This window comes from Malaya genurostris, chromosome 3, assembly GCF_030247185.1.
Source record: "Malaya genurostris strain Urasoe2022 chromosome 3, Malgen_1.1, whole genome shotgun sequence".
NCBI classification, from domain to species: domain Eukaryota; kingdom Metazoa; phylum Arthropoda; class Insecta; order Diptera; family Culicidae; genus Malaya; species Malaya genurostris.
Genome location: NC_080572.1, coordinates 200820297 through 200838142, shown reverse-complemented (window position 1 = coordinate 200838142; position 17846 = coordinate 200820297). Strand labels below are relative to the sequence as shown.

The 17846-nt window shown below is 36.5% G+C and overlaps 3 protein-coding genes across 3 annotated transcripts; 1 reads left to right on the top strand and 2 right to left on the bottom strand.

The window, feature by feature from the left end:
- Nucleotides 1-780: 780 nt before the first annotated feature.
- Nucleotides 781-2169, bottom strand: LOC131437991 (acireductone dioxygenase). Its single transcript, XM_058607720.1, has 4 exons — nt 1915-2169; nt 1647-1852; nt 1496-1592; nt 781-1034 (listed from the first exon to the last, which is right to left on the bottom strand). Exons 1-4 carry the CDS (start codon nt 2035-2037, stop codon nt 906-908), a joined length of 555 nt encoding a protein of 184 aa, XP_058463703.1. The 5' UTR covers nt 2038-2169; the 3' UTR covers nt 781-905.
- Nucleotides 2170-7427: 5258 nt separating this feature from the next.
- On the top strand, nt 7428-9906 carry LOC131435456 (glycerol kinase 3). The gene is made up of 3 exons (XM_058603359.1): nt 7428-8213; nt 8286-9167; nt 9491-9906. The coding sequence occupies exons 1-3, from the start codon at nt 7722-7724 to the stop codon at nt 9668-9670; spliced, it is 1554 nt and encodes a 517-aa protein (XP_058459342.1). The 5' UTR covers nt 7428-7721; the 3' UTR covers nt 9671-9906.
- Nucleotides 9723-16655, bottom strand: LOC131435457 (BTB/POZ domain-containing protein 10). Its single transcript, XM_058603360.1, has 4 exons — nt 16097-16655; nt 15418-15953; nt 10653-11030; nt 9723-10587 (listed from the first exon to the last, which is right to left on the bottom strand). Exons 1-4 carry the CDS (start codon nt 16288-16290, stop codon nt 10424-10426), a joined length of 1272 nt encoding a protein of 423 aa, XP_058459343.1. The 5' UTR covers nt 16291-16655; the 3' UTR covers nt 9723-10423.
- Nucleotides 16656-17846: the final 1191 nt, after the last annotated feature.

Below are 17846 nucleotides of genomic sequence, written 5' to 3'. Positions count from 1 at the left end.
GGTATTCGACGAAACGATTTTCGTCGAAATGACCCGCTCCCGTAGCGATCACTAGTCGATCTTGGTTTCAATCGCCAGCGGTTTAAGACCATCGGGGATAATCAATGTTTCGTATGATCTCACATGAAACATTTATTGGAAAAGGTACGCGACCTCGATATATTATATTGCTTCAGTAATCTGAAACTGAACCAGGGTAGTTTTATCAAACAAACACTTTTCACGAAACAGTGTTGGTTTCGCACTTAGCAACGGGGGTTTGAACAAACCTGATATAAAAAACTAGGTTCGAAACTAACTCGACTTTCAGTTCAACAACGTTAAAACTAAGCTCGAAACAAAGATATAATTGCATACATTTGGGATATTGATGTAATTTCGTCGGCTACAAAACAAATATAAATCAAGAAAAACAGAATCTATATTCAGGCTTCGCGTGTTGGTTCCTAATAAAGATCAATTTAATCAGACTCTCGTACGATTGCGGATTCAAAAGTATGACGATTGATTGAAAATGTCGATCATTAGAAATTTTGGTTGCTTTGTTTCACATCAATGGCTCGAACAACCCCATATGGGTGATAATTGTTTTTTTTCTTTGATTTATATGTAACTCAATATCTATCAATAATCTATCGAAACGCTAATCCGTTAAAATTTGAGTTTTGCATCTATACCAGGTTTCTCATCATTCTTCGTGATGAACGAAGTGACAAAAAGAATTATAACAATAGCAAGAAGGAATTTCGTTCTTTGATGGTTAATGTAAAACGAATGGCGTACATTTCATTATCACCATAAAGGTATCATTGATTTATTTGCTCAACGTTTATACTCAAATCTCTCGATCCATAATTACAAGTTTACAGCGATGACCAATGCCTCGTTTGTAACGATTGTATTAATTAATTGCATTTAAACCCAGTTTCAAGTTTTTTCAAATATTCTTTGCGGCACGACATCTCATCGGATGGACGATTGTGCGGAGTCCAAACAGGTTCTCCTACGAAAAAACGCTTGGCTCGGATGTAATTCTGGAAAATAATAAAATAATGGATTTGGGGATTAGTAATGCAACCGATCTACGTATAATTGCACCATATTGTATGTGAATTTTTATATACTATTTTTGATTAGGTTCAGATACCAGGTAAAAGTTGTAATATCTTCAGACAGGTTTGTAAAAGTTTGTGGATCCGAAAAAATATCTGCGGGCTTTCATTTCTCAATAAAATATAACAGAAAACTGGATTGATGACCAAAAAAAAAAGGCGGCGCCGCCATTTGTAGTCTGTTAATTTAACGGAAGTCTGCGAAAAACTTGATTTTAAAAAGTCTGCAGAACTTCAGAAAAAAAATCTGCAGATCGTGGCATCTCTGATTATGATATCAGTTTCAATGTGTAAACAGACAAAATCAAAGAAATGGTAGATTTTTTTTGTAAACATATACAAAAGAGAACCATCTACTGACTAATACGCAACCAAAGACTAACCTTGACATCCAATGTAAACCTGTGATAGATGCCACTGGGAATAATAATCAGATCGCCAGCAACCACTTCAATTCTTATCCATATGTCGTCTTTGCCACTAGAAAAGTAATTTAAAACGGTATTCTTACATTCCATAATGATAAAAACTCACTTGCGCACATCAAAATAACCTGATCCTTCAACGATGAAACGAATTTCCTCATCCGTGTGTAGATGTTCGGTGAAAAATATTTTCAACTTTTCGTCATAATCTTGCAAGCACTCCTTAGAGCAGATTATTTCATCTTCATAGCTGTATCCCCGTTCATGACGAATTTTGTTCAACACTCCATCTGTTTCAAATGTTTCAGTGCTTATCTAATCATTTAGAGAAAAAAAACAACATTGACGTAGAAGTTGTTTGCAATTCGTTTATTTACCTTGAAATACTCAACGCCAGTGTTGTTGAACAATTCATCAAGATTCAGAAAAACGGGAGGATTAAGATGATGTTCCAGTCGCTGGTCTGTTGTTTCATTGTTCATAAACCATGCACGTACCATTTTGTAGTAATTGATATGATCCTTCGAGATTATTAAGTTGACCTTGTAAATGATTACCAATTTAAAAACAAGTGAACTGATGGAAATCAGAGAGGTAACAAAAACACGGATGCCAGGTCATTTTTTCAATCAAATTGTTTAGGAATCCTGATATCAGCTGTTTTCCAAAGAACGGCGAATCTAACATTGACAGCAAATGGAGAAAAACATCGATGAATGTTTCAACTTTGGTTTCAAATCGTATTTAGAAATCGTCGTCTATTCTCAGATCAATTTTTGATTAGTCGATGATCTGTTCGTTTATCTTTAAAAAGTATGCAAATTTTACCACTTTCCTTCTATATCTACTGAATAAATCAACATAAAAAGAGTTTCGCCCTTTTTCGATTTGTTTACTTTTATGCTTCCTGTGTGAATGATGAAGTTACGCCCTTGCGCATTTTTTGTGAAATTAGTGGGTTTTCGTGACTAAGATAAATATTCGGGTAATTTTATCGTCTCATTTATTATTTCCAGTAGTAAAAGGTTCGGAAACTATCAAAAATAAAGAGACCAAATAGTTTCGCCCTTCCTTATTAGGAATTGAAGTATCGCCCTGTTTGTTTGCATGGAACACGGAGGGCGAAACTTTCGTAAACAAATGGAATGACAGTTTCGCCCTTTATAGTTCTTTGTATTACTAAGATTGAGATTTTTGTAGAATCCGATTTTTTAGGCAAAATTGTAGGATTTTGAAGAATTTATTGGTAGGAGAGAGAAACTCGATTTGTTTACTTTTGTAAGATTCGTCCTTCTTTGAAAAACAGCTGATATAAGAACGATAAGAACATTGTTGAACTGGATCGTTTTTGTGAGTAAAAAAGCAGCCATCTTTGAGCACAATGTCGAAAACATATTTTTTGTTAGTTTCCTCTAGCAGTCTTTGAATTTCGAAGACTATCTGTTTTCTTGTGTTCACTTCCTGAAAATCTTAAAAAATTCTGTATTACTCGAGAATCTGTGAAACAGAGATTAATCTGTGCACCAGGAATCTCTGACAAAAACTTAAAGACAGGACCTGGTTACTGGCTTTTTTTCAGGCACAAATCTCCAAATATCTAGAGGAACGTGCCACATGAGCCAATTAGTTCTGATTCCTGGTAGATCATTAAGCAATTGTTGAATGTACTCATACCTTTCACACTCCCAGAAATCAAAAACAGATTGAACTTAAACCAATGGAAAATTAATAATTTGTAAAAGATAATGTATCCGAAAAGCTAAATTTTTAATATCAAACTACAGCATTACGGACGATACTGACAACACCCTACACACTCAAAAAATAATCACATCATACACGCAGAGAAATGTAACATTCTTAAAATAAAAAAAAACTGTTAGTAGATTTTTAAATTTGATTTATGATAATTCCAAACTAGAATTTGAATCAAAATTTTGGTCCAACCAAACCAAAAATATAATTGTTCCGACTGAGTTGAGAGTTGAAATAAATTAACAATTTTTTACAAGTTGAATTAATGTTATCGGCAATATCCTCGTTGACTCAATCCTGCTATACCTTCACATCAAGAAAAAACTTGGTTCAATTTATCTATGCTATTATTCCCACATACGCATGGGTGCCAGATGGCTGACTAAACGCTGCCAGCTGGAAAAATATGGCTGGCAGACATTCTAATGACCGACTGCCTCATCGCTGCCAGATATACAAGTCAAACGATACAACCGTATCCACCAGGATTTTTCCACATTGGAATCTTTGACATTTTCAGCGAAGGTGAGAAGATGAAAACACTCGGCTAACTTAGATACAGGCGACTTTGTTTTGTCAAATTGGATTTGACAACCGTCTTTGAATCAATTTTAGTAGCCGTCTGGTGGCCATGGCTGCCCAGATAGCCAAAACACTAAAAATTAAAAAAAACAGGGCTTTACAGCGGTATGTGAATAATTCGTTCGTGTAGCAACGGGAATGACGAAACGATAAAATATCTTAAAAAATTTCAAAATTAAAAATAATTGTTTTCTAGAAATTTTTAAACCTATATAAATCGACATAAAAGTAGTATAAAACATAACCTTCTAAATTAGTTTGAAAGAAATAATTTCATTTTTAAAAACAAACAAAAATGTATGATTTCAACAAACAAAAGCGTTAGTTGAAATAGTTAAATTTAGGGTAATTTATTTTAGCTAAAAAGTTTGTGAATTTAAAGCGCAACAATTCTTAACTTTATCTAAGGTTCGTTCATTCATAACAAATTTTTCAAATTGAATTCATTGTGAAATTGTTTGTCTAGAAATTGACAGGAACGCACAAGTGAAATATTTGTTGCTTTTATCAAAATGTCGTTTGAAACAAACTAACACACTGAGTAAAATTGATTATCATGTTTTATAGTTTCAAGCAGCAATATTTTCTATATCAAACCAGATTTTCTTTTGTCATTATTTTAACAAAAAAATCGTTGCGTGAAACCCAAATTTGGTTATATTTACATTTTTTTTTCTCTGCGTCGTACGTATTGATAGTTAATAATTTTTTTTAACATTGCATTGAGTTTATACGAGCTTTCCGCTTGATGTCACGTATTAATTTTTATCAGTGTAGTCACCTTTATTCGATCATTGCGTCAGAGATGTAAGAACTCGATAGTCCCAAGACAAAAGGGCCTAACTGTAAATGAGAGCCTCTCTTTGTTTATTTCCTCTTTTGATTATTACGGAGCCATTATTGCAAATTCTCTAAAGTTTTCAACATAAATCGAAAGATTGTAGTTTTACCTTGAAAGTTTTGCGAAGAGTAAAGCGTCAAATATAAAATCAGTTCGGTAAATCGTGAAAGAAAAAGTAAACAAAGAGAAACTGTCATCTGCAGTTAGGCCCTTTTGTCGTGGAACGGTCGAATTGTTCGAATTAGGTTTTTTATCGTGACGACACAAATGAACAAGTATTCATCCTTGACAGTTCAGCGGTACTGTTTACAAACAAACTTAAACAAAAATCGAAGATCACATCTACAACAATCATCTTTACACTTTGCAACTAGTCACTTTTATTTAATAAATATCAAAAACGAACCGTATTCAATCGTGAACAAATGTTTTAAAACTTTATTTAGGCGATACGGACCGTAAAAGCGACGACACGACCTGCCACTCGTCTATTAAAACTGTATCGCAAATCTGACTACCCCTCAGTAACTCGAAATGTCAGAACGAAATTACTTGAAAATTTGTTGAAACTGTCAACTCGATTTGATAAATTATTGATTTCGAATAACAGACACCTTGGATACTGTTATTCAAAAACATGTTTATGTAGATAAACAAAACTAACTCCGAATCGATATATACCAGTCGCGCATTTTACTACTTTGCCTAAAAACAAGAATCGGCCCTTAAAAGTTAAGTGAAACGCTATGTTTTTGCGATACGGATAAGTTATATTATTTTATTTGCACCACCAGTAATTGTATGCACCGGAAATTTGATACCAAAGCAGTTACCAATCAACTACATCATCATCTCATATCATTAGAAAAAATCAATAATGAATTGAAACTTTTGCATAGTTTTCATAAAATCTTTAAATTATGCGACTAAGAATTTCTGCTAAGATCGTATCATCAGCATTACTATTTTTTCGCGCCATTGAGACAAACTTTTGTTTTATGACTTTTGCTAACCCTAGAATAGTTTTAGTATGACATCTGGATAATTCTTGGAAATTCTCTTGAAAAGACTTGAAACGCATCTCCAATAAAGATCTTCATGTAAAACAATCAAGCTTTCTAGCATGATTTAGCAGAGAAATAACATAAATAAATGCATTTTATTGTTACTGACTCAATGTTTAAAGGATATTTGAAAATAGCTTAAATTTAATACTGGTGTTTCAAAACGACATCACAGAACGCAGCAATTTCATTATCGTTCATTTCCCATTGATTAAAACTTCTGTAAGGGTTCTTCTAGTGTTACGAAATAATGTTTTGGTCTCAATTGAATGCATAATAAACGAAATAAACATCCTGCTCAACGTTTTTTTTTTTGAGTTTTAGAAACAGTAATTTTTCTTGATTATTAGCAAATACACTATAATAAATTCAGTTTCGTCTTGTGTTCATATTATTGCAACAGATTTGGAAATATGTGGCTGCACACAAGAGAATAGATCGCTTTATTCCGAAATTAATCCTTTTTTTCTAGCATTTTCGTGGCTACTGACAATGGAACGGGATAGTTTTTCAGTTTGTTTGTTTATTTCTATATATGCGGTTCCTTGACAAATAACGCATAGCAACCAGAACTGTGTTGCCTGAAAAGAATAATTTTATCATTATCAAGGGGCCGCTATATTTGTGGCAACTGACGGTAAATCACTCACAGACACTTTTTATTTCGATTTTTCTTCGGAGTGCCTGGTCGTGTCGTCGGTAAAAGTCTGATCCAATTTGTCAATAAACAAACAAAAGAAATTTCTGTTTACAAACAGTACTGCTGGACTGTCAAAAAGTGTTCATCCGATTGAGGTTAGCAGTGACGGTAAAAAACCTAATTATGGATGTGCATGGATGTGTCGAAAATTAGGGTTAAACCACAAACGAATTTCCAGACATGACAGTCACGATCTTTTTTTGGCGCACATCTACGGTCCTCCGTGAAACTGGCACAAATGGTGATAAATTGGTTGCACTGCTGAGTTTCCATCATACATTCAATATGCAAATGTCAAACCGTGAGAACCCTTTCGATTCGGTAGCTCATTTGTATATATTGAGATTTTATGGCACACTTTGGTTGAAATGATAACAATGCAATTAATCTTGCGCTCCACCAAGCGGTGAGTGCGGTCATTTCAGAAGGTACCGGGAACGAACCACATTTTTCAAAAATATTTATAAGCACATACATGTCTTTATTATTTATCTTTGGTTAAACGATTACTCGATTAATCGATTGACATCCCGACAGCCCTATTAGTTTCATCATGAACGAAGCATATGACAAACAGGGATGGCAGGTTCACAGATTGATCTTTGTTTCGCAGATTAATCTGTGTTTCACAGATTTCCAATATGCTGCACAAATTTAAAAAATGACACAGATTTTCACCAATTTCTGAAATCAATAACAGACTGGCAGGAACCTCCCAAAGCCTTTAAATAGTTAGGGGAAAAAGATCGCTTGGAAATAATGAGATTTTTTTTGGCACACAGAAATAAGTGGCGAGGTCTTTTTTCGCTCAATAAAATGATACCGATGTGCAATATTTGGAAAGTGTATACACAGATTTTGCCACAGACTGATTTTTGGTTCGATTACAGATTTTTGAAACTGTGACCTGGCATCCCTGATGATAAAATCGGACTTTGTATTGTCCCATAATATGTCAATAACAATAAGCTTGCTTCTTATCAATATAACGTGAAAGGTAATCTGCAATTGAAATTTAATCTTTTTCGACCTGTCAACTATATGTGCAAGTTCTTACATACTAAGATTTTAAGTAACCATTTTCGGCCCTGGTCCTAATCTTATCTAAATTTCAAGCAAATACCTACCTATTACACACAATTCACCAGATAAACATTTTTGGAATTCATTTCGAACATGAAAAAGCAGTGTTACGTGTTGTAAGGAGCAAATTTAAGTGAACCGTTTTAGAAGAATACCAAAATGTCTCGCAGTAAAAAGTTTGGCGATCTTGTAGGATCTATCGACGAAGGTACCAGTTCTGCACGATTTATTTTGTTTCGGGCAGAGACTAGCGAAATTGTGTGTTTCCACCAGAAGGAATTAGGTCAAATTTACCCTCAAGAAGGATGGGTTGAACAAGATCCCAAGGAAATTATTGCTGTTGTTACGGAATGTATAGAAAAAACAATTGAAAAATTGCATGAGAAAGGCGGAAGCGTCGAGGACATAGTGGCAGTTGGTGTCACTAATCAACGAGAAACAACAATCGTTTGGGACAAAAACACTGGCGAACCGCTTTACAATGCTATCGTATGGCTAGATATGAGAACGTCATCTACAGTAGATCAGTTGTTGGAGACAGTACCGAATAAAACGCGCAACAAAAACTATCTAAAACCGCTTTGTGGTCTTCCATTATCGCCATATTTTTCAGCTGTAAAGTTACGATGGTTAATAGATAATGTACCAAAGGTAAAACAAGCATTTTGTTATTTGTTTCAATTCGTAACCACAGGCTATAATGTTTTCTTTTTCTCGATCAAGGTTAAAACGGCTATAAAAAATAAAAACTGCCTTTTCGGAACGGTAGATACATGGCTAATCTGGAATCTTACCGGTGGTCCCGACGGAGGTATTCATGTCACCGATGTGAGCAACGCTTCACGTACCATGCTGATGAACATTGAAACCCTTCGATATGATAAAACTTTGGGAAAGTTTTTTGATGTTCCTTTCGAAATATTGCCTGATATTCGCTCCAGCTCCGAAGTATATGGTCCAATTCGCATGAAAGCACTAGAAAACGTTCCACTTAGTGGTTGTCTCGGTGATCAGCAGGCCGCTATGGTGGGCCAGGAATGTTTGAGTCGTGGTAAAGCAAAGGCCACTTACGGAACAGGGTGTTTTTTGCTTTATAACACAGGAAACGCCTTAATAGAGTCGACCCACGGACTTATATCAACAGTAGCCTATCAAATGGGACCAAATGCATTACCTATATATGCATTGGAAGGATCGGTGGCTGTTGCAGGAGCTGCTCTTGGTTGGTTACGTGACAACCTAAATCTTCTAAAAAATGCCAAAGAATCAGAGGAGGTGGCATTGTCGGTGGATAATAACGGTGATGTGTATTTTGTTCCTGCCTTTAGCGGACTATACGCACCGTACTGGAATCAGGATGCACGAGGAGTGATTTGCGGTATAGCCGAGGACACAAAGCGTGGACATATCGTGAGGGCCAGTCTCGAGGCGGTATGCTTTCAGGTGCGTGATATCCTTGATGCTATGAACAAAGATTGTGGATTTCCTCTGGTTAAGCTGAAGGTGGATGGCGGAATGACAGTGAACTCGCTGTTGATGCAATGGCAGGCGGATTTGATTGGCCTGGAAGTACAAAGACCGATAGTTGTGGAAACAACGGCCTTGGTAAGTGTACTATTTCCATAAAAAGGGTATATTTCAATGAGAAATTATTTACATGTGCAATGTTATTTTTTTATTATTCGTTATGAAAAACATACGCCCTTATTCTGAATAACGTCGTATCGTTTTTTCCCTCGTATTTCATTTGTATTCCCCATAACGCTAGCAAAATCAAAGGTAGCTATGATTCGATCGAACCACATTCGATCGAAAAATCAATACGTCGTATAATTTGAGCGAACAGTCCAATGAAGACTATAAGATCAGTTGCAAACCCGATCTTCTTGTTGATGAAATCAGTTATACAAACTTATATTTTGTTTCAGGGCGCCGCAATGGCTGCCGGACGCGCTGTCGGTTGCTGGGATATTGACAATGTTAGCGTGGAAAGCAACTGCACGTCCTTCAAACCCCAGATAACGGAAGACGAACGCGATATGAGATATAGCAAATGGAAACTGGCGATAGAACGTTCATTTGGTTGGGAAGGAAACACTATGATATGAGAACCAGTGTTCAAAGGTCGTCACATGTTTTGGTTTTAAACTTCTGGTCACATTCTTTTAATTACACAATTTATTGATGTTTACGCTTGGCGAGAAATAGTAATATTACAAAGTTAAAAAATATATCGAGGATAAACGAGGATTTCTGTTATAGTCGCGGTACAAAGTATTGAATAGGAGTTTAGCCTGTACATTGTTGATTCATGTTGATATAAATTAGTATGACAAAATCTGAAGCACGTTTTTTAAATCACACTCGTTGGCATTTTCCACTTCGATAATTATCAAAGCATTAACAGTACATCTAAGGAATAACAAAAAGCCATGAGAAAAGATTATGCTCCTTTCCATTATTTCTAATTTCAAGTAACAACTATAAGAAGCGAAAGTTGTGCTAACGAAAGGTGGATGGATTAATATAAACTGGACAAGACTGGAGTCAAAATTTAAAAAAAAATCAATCGATTTAGAATTAACATCCATCTTTCTTTCTCATAGCGTTCGTTCCTTTCAGTTGTAATTTGTCGAACTTAAAACTTTATCAATATATCTGAACGATCGAAAAGCAATCGAAAAAGATATTTTCCTCATCATTGCATGCGTGCTTTAGTCACGTGCATAAAATGTAGCGAAATATGCAAAAAAACCTACTACAGTTATGCAGTGGTAGATTTCTAATAGTGGCGTATATATCAGTATAACAGAATATAGTTTTTTTTCGAACATGAACGTAGTGCAGCCGCAAGTTGAGGATTACTGTGCATCATCAGATCCAGCAATTTCCTCCGGATTGACCATTCCACCAATTGCGCCTTCTTCACCGTCAATAGCAATAGCCGCCGCAACAATTGGGCGAATGGCATCTACATCCGGTTCATTGGAAATATCGAAATGACGCTGTGGCAGGGGATTTCCGCCTGAAAGGGAAACAAGAACTATCAGTTTGAAAAGAAAGAAAAAAATATCATGCAATGGCACTCACCGGAATCTAGTTCTAGTGCAGGATCAGCCGTTGCCTCAGCCAGATTAGTTACCGACTTAGATTTAACACACTGAAAATCAACGTGTCGGCTCTTTGCCTCCTCTTTTTCCCATGACATGTGTATAAATGGACGTTGTAGGTAATTATAGATCACTTCTACCCGACCACTGGCTCGCTTCCTTATTTTCTCCTTGTAGGTTGGATAGCCTTCAATGCCAAGACGGATTTTTTTCAAGCCCCGGTCCTTCAACACTTGCTTGGCAACATCTCGGTTCTCTATGTATTTGAAGAAGCGATACATCGCTGTGCTGGATACGGTTTGGCAGTACTCCTCGCCCATCTGAGGAGGGTATTCTTCATCCCAGTCGACAACGTCATCTAACGATAAAAAAAATCGAATTATTTCTAATGATTGACTGTACAAAACATTGTGATGTTAAGAAGTTATCATTGAAATAAAGAGTCATCGTAACCATATTCCGCTCAGCACATCCGTTCGTTTGACTTCGCAGATTATTGTACGGGAAACTACTCCGAATAATCATTCTAATGATTTAACTTTTTACCTTTCTCATATAGAAAGGTTATGCAATCACTGTGAAAACCGACTTTTGAACCGAGTCATATACCATTCGACTCAGTTCGTCGAGTACGCAAAATGTCTGTGTGTGTGTGTGTGTGTGTGTGTGTGTGTGTGTGTGTGTGTGTGTGTGTGTGTGTGTGTGTATGTAACGTTTTTTGCACTAACTTTTCTAGGAGATGGCTGAACCGATTTTCACATTGGGTTCAAATGAAAGGTCTTATAGTCCCATACAAAATTCCTCAATATTGTTTGGATCCGACTTCCGGTTCCGGAGTTATGGATTGTATACCATCACTGAAAAGGGCGAAAAACCATAGAAAGTTTTCTAAATCGACCTCAAATCTTCTCCAATCAATAGTTTTATCAGTAGCTGGTCAAACAAACCGATTTCGGTTATTCTTTTTAGGAATCGAAGAAAATTATTTTTAATGTCGTTTTTCATTGATTCCACTCGCTCGGTGCCAGTGTTCTGCCCTGACAGTTGATAAATGAAACGGCTTTGTAAAGTTTGGTTTGCACGCTTGCTGCTCTGAAAAGAAAACGGGTGCAAAATAGTTGCCCGAGAATTGCCCCGAAAGTGCATTTTTTTCGTGCGGTGCAAATCAATGAAACACAGTGCACCTGTTTTGATTGCCCGACTGCACGAAAAGTGCACAAATCGAGCAAAACACTCCACGAGTGTTCTCAATGAAAAACGACATAAGAATACCACAGTATCATATATGGTATGATTGTTATGAGAAAGGCTTCATTACACCACTAGGTGGATTAAAACAGGTTTTTAATGGTGGAGTTCTAAATTGTGTTTTTTCATGCAATAACAATTCTCCTGGTTCAGACAGAAATTAACTCAACTCAACGAAAAATCTGCCTGACCTTACGGAAAACGCTTGTTGAAATTATTTAATCAGACTATTGAGCAATATATTGTTCGGCATGACTGGGCACATATTTTCCCAATTGGTTTTTATTCAATTTTCTTAGCGATGGTTTGATCGATTTTCACCAACTTAGGTTCATATATGGAATTCCTGATTTTCATCCGGATCCAACTTCCGGTTCCGGAATTAGAGAGTAAATTGTGTAATTTTTTTAACCATCACTTAAACAGGCGAAACGGGTAAATAATTGTCTAAATTGGTCTCCAAACTACTTGAATCGGTAGTCGTAATTGGCAATCTTGGTTCTTAGTTTTCTGGAAATAATGGTCATTTTTTCGCAAATGGATCGCACTCACTTTTATCAGCTATGGTTTAAACGAACTTAGTTTCGAATCATAGATCTCATGGTCCTACAAAATATACTGAATATTTTCGGTTTCTACACAAATTTACACCGTCGTTTAAAATACGATGTAATAATCGTATAAATTTTTTTTAATTCGAATCAAAACTAGTAGAGTTTGTACGTCTCGTTAGTGGTTAGTGGCCATACGGACCGACTTCGATTATACCAGTTCTCGGGTACCGGTTTCGGAAGCATTTGTAATAGTGGACTTCGTTTTCCCATGGATGGCCTAACCGATCTGAGAACTGTTTTATTCTGCACAGAAAATCGAAGAAAATTAGGTTGAAGAATACCACAGTAATATAATATGAGAGTATGATTGATATGTGAAAAGCATTATTACAACACTATGAGGGTTAAAACAGGTTTGCGATTGGTTACTTCCTACCGAAACGGTTCGGATGAAATTCTCGGTATCCACCGTGGCAAACTTGACACTTGAAAACTACCAAATGAGCAGCTCTGAAACAATACTCCAAACATAGAGGATATGTTCTGCGAAAATGCACGGATTGGTTCGTGCACTCAGGAAATTTGCCAGCTGTTCTAGGAAAAGTTCGCAAGTGTTTTCTTTTGCGATTTTCTATCCCCGCAGGAAATAGAAATTCCAGTATCTAATTATGATTTCCAGTATCGAATTTGATTTGACGACACAGAGGTGGAATCGATACAAACGGCAATTGTTTGTATGAAGGCTTCTTTCTCTTCAAGCCCAAACGGCATCCCGATCAGATGCACATAACAAAATCATAACACAAGTATATCAACAGTTGATATGTATAACAATTTGAGTTATTTTGAGATATCTAACAAATGAAAACAGTTGAAAGTTAAAACTTATAATAACAATATTATAACAAAATCAGTTATGATGTTTTATTTTCGTTTGCAAGACTCATGATAAAATTCATTAATTGTAAAAATGAGTTCTTCCGTTGCTTCATATCGAAATATAATGATCAGAATTTCAAAGAACTAAAAGAGGAAACCAGATTACTAAATAAATTATTAATTTTCAGAGATATAGTTTTTGTGTGTTAAATTTGCTATCTAAATTATTACAATATCAATTTATTAGTTATATCAAATTCAATAATAATTGTGATACAAACGTTTCAAAATCTGTTACGATGTCTTTTTCTTTATGATTTTTGTTATTTTAACAGCTTACCAGCCGAAAATATTTCAAAATTTGTTTCAAAATATTTCCGAAATAAATTACTCCAGTTGTTATAATTCTGTTATTACCATCTGATCGGGAAAAGAGATATAAACAACTACCGTGGCATTACTTGTATAAGCGCTATCCCCAAGCTGTTTGAAAAAGTACAATACTGACTCCAATTTCTAACCATTGCGCAATCAGTATATCGATGATTCCCAATACGGGTTTTTGTCTAAGATAAAATTAACCATTACATTACAATTACAAAATGGGATCGACTTTCTTGTGGTACATACGTGATACACTGAATGCAATCATATCTCAGGAATGCCTGTCTACTTGTGGTTAAAATTGACGATTATGTTCCGAAAGTATTTTTTGCAACATGTGGAATTCCGCAGGGGAGCCATCAGGGGCCCTTTGATATTCTTGCTGTACTTTAACGACGTTAATTTTTCTCTTTTACAGATGACGTCAAGATCTACCATGATATTCGCAGCTCAGAGGATGCGACGTTTCTTCAGCGACAAAATTCAGCTGTTTGGAAATCTCACCACCTTAATGGCGTTAATAGAATCGATTCGATTCAACGTAGATTCGGTCTTCGCCGTTTATCTTCGACTAGTCCTCATCAATTACGTGGATTGCTAATTAATTGGTCTAGACCAGTTGTTCCCAAACTATTTTGGGTCATGGACCCCTTTACTAAAATTAACTTAGGCCTCAGACCCCCATCAACAAATTCCGTTGAAAATTCAATTTCCTTCTTTTTAATATTGCTGTAAAATACTTATTAATTTCTGCGGATGGTCAAATAAACACAACTTTTTTAGCGTAAATATTTCAAATAACAGCTTATATCAAACAATAGAGGGTCGATTTCTAGACCTCGTCGACCCCCATAGTCAGTTTTCGTTTACGTCGACCCCCGCAAAAAGGATATCGACCCCAAGGGATCTATATCGACCACTTTGGGAACCACTGATGCAAGTAAGATCAGTAAGTACAATCGGTGCAAGTGTTTTTTGTCCTAGATTCGGCTGGACATATACTAAAGTAAGTGTTTTAACGATAGCAGATGTTTTAAACGGTAGGATAGGATAGGTCTGACCGGCGAACGGCCGCAACTAGGTTAAGGTCGGGTATAAATAAACGATATAAAACGCCGCACCAACTACGGAATAAACGGTGCCATTATCGGCTTACAACGGTCATTTAATCGAGTGACATCTGAGTTCGACTTTAATCTTTCGCGTAATGCAACAAACACAAACTTCTTACTTAGTATTAGAAATTATCATTAGGACCGCATTGTGTATGTTGATTTCAGAATAAACATAAGTATGACTAGGTGAAATAGAACAATTTGGCGGCCTAATTTGAAATTTAACATTTTCTAGCTGACTGTCTGTTAAGAACCTGTCATATTGTGATACAAGTACCGGAAATTTAACAAAAGTCAGAGCAGTCATCTCTAAGAATATAAAGCGCATATTTGATCCGTGGGCACTCCCAAAAACTTACCAATTTAAAGAACAAATTTTTCTTGCCCTATTCCAAAGCATGTTGATTCAAAACAGCCAATCATCATTTACATGTAACTTATATAACTTCGTCGTATCGACTTCTGCTCCTTTCGTCTTTACTTTACAATATAATAGTTAAGTCGTCCGACTTAGATATTGATTTTTTGAGCCTATCATCAAAATCACCTGCAAAGCAAAACTTACCATCAGAGAGCACCACTACATGACACTCGCGGTCCCCACGTTCTGCCGAAGCTACCATCAAGGGTAATATCAACGACTCGAGGAACACTTCAAACTGTTCGCGAGCTCCCTCATTGCTCAACTCGTGTAACAGACCTCGCAGATTCTGACAGCGAATAGTATCGGCTGTAAATGGAATCAACAAGTAATCGCATGCCTCACGCAGCTCCTGCACGGAAACTGTTGGAGGGCACCGGATGATTCCGTTCCGATAGTATTCAAGTATGGCTCTGAATACAGTGTGAGAAATGCCGTCCGCCACTTCGTACTCGCCACGATCATTCGGATGGGTGAATTCCATACCCGAGCTAAACATGCGTCCAAGCATTGTGTTTGGATGTGCGGTGAACAACGATGGGTTAATTGAGAAGGTTGTATTGTCTACAACTAAAGTGATGCGATCCTCGCCGTCCAACTGTTTCTTCAGTGTTGACGACGGCTTTCCTAGAACAACCGTACTCTGCTGTTGTGCTTGCTGTTGCATTAAGCGATTATTCCTGTGAGTACAGATAAATTTTATTTGAGAATCATAAAAACTATAAGAACATAAAGCGCGGAAAAAGTCGTTAAATTTTTCTTGTAAAAACCTATGAAAGCATTGCTCGACTGCATAGAGTAAAACAAAGTGCACAGTACTTACCTTGCCCGGTTTTTCATGATCCGACGGCGCCTTTCGTCAGTTTCCGTATAGTCCTCCGTGTTGCTACTGCTGTGCGAGCTGTCGTAGTCGTTTTTATTGCTTGTGCCTGCACTGCCTACTAGGTTTCCTGGTGAAGCACCAGATGAGGATGAAGATGTCGGAGTTTGTTTGCGTTGGTGCTGTTGCAATTCCATTACCAAGAGTTTGAACCACCCAGTAATCTGACTACAATATCGCGAACAGATTGATTCAAGCTTATCCACTGCGAGCTTGAGTATAAAAATTAATGAATACAGGTGTATGTGCTTTTTCTACTTCAGCCTTTCTTTATTTTTTCGCTCTGTCGAACAATGACCAAGGTGACTACGTTGTCTACGAGTACATTTTACGTGATCTCAGTACTAGATTCGAGATTGGGCTCGTCCTTGTATCAACAATAAAATCTTGTGCTAATTCTGATCGTTGCTACTAATTTACGCCGCAAATATCGTCTAATAACCGAGAAAAATCGCAAAAATTTTCCAAAAAAATGTTTGTAATTTGACTGACAATCCTAATTTTGGGCGATAATCAATTGACATTTTAGTAACCATACAAGCGTTAGTGTAGCGTTTGTTTCTTATAAATATAACAGTTTGGATGAACCACACCCAGTGAATTTTGTCGAGCCACATGCACTGTAATCGGGCCGTCTTCAAACAATTTGCATAAGGGCGTGTTCAGCAGTGTAATAGTTCCAGTTCTATATATTGTAACAGTTGAAGCAAATTCAGCAGCTGCAAGATTCATATGGGTGGTCTATAATGTAAATGAAACTGAAACAAATGTATCCCCAGCAATCCGTTTTAGTTTTATTTATTCGACCAGTTCTACTGTCAAATTTAAAACTGGTATACACTGCCGTTCTATTTAAAACACAGATAAAACGCTGCTTGGGCTGCCAGATTATTTTGTTATAATTTCTAGATTTAAATTTTGTAACTGACATAAATTATGCATCTAGAACTAGAACACTCTTCCACAGCTCCTCGATCAACTCATATAATATCAATGACATCCGCTAAATCAAGATGCATGTCAGATTATCGACAATTGCCGTTAGTAGACGAGTTGAGATTCTTTCTTCAACTAACCAAAGACATATTAACCGACGACACGACCAGGCACTCCGAAGAAAAATCGATACTAAAATTGTTTGTTGACGATTTACCGTCAGTTACCACAAATATAGCGACCCCTTGAAAATGATAAAAATAATCTTCTCAAGCAACACTGTTCAAGTTGCTACGAACTAGTTACCAAGGAGCTCCAGAATAAATAAACAAACATTCCGTGATCGCAAAACATACGGGGAAGCATAATAGTTCAGAATGTTCAAAATATTGTGGAAACTATTGATTAGGACGTGTTTCAGGCAAGAGAAACGACATATACGTTGGACTGCTGAATGAGACCTCATGATAGGATCGTGTAAAAAATGAAAACATCTGGATTCGTTGGTATGGTAAGATTCACTCGACATATTTAGTGAGATAAACTAGAAAATTAAAAACTTATTTCAATCAGAATGCCCTTTGGACTTTGATGAAGAACAAGTATCAGTGAACTACCGGTAAACACCTGGAGTGCACCATCTGTTGCATTTGGCACAATAGGCGATGCTGAATGAAGAGCGATAAGATTTGTATTGCATGAATAATCGCTAAATTAAGTAATTGATTTACCAATCTTTTTGTTAATTTCAGTTTCA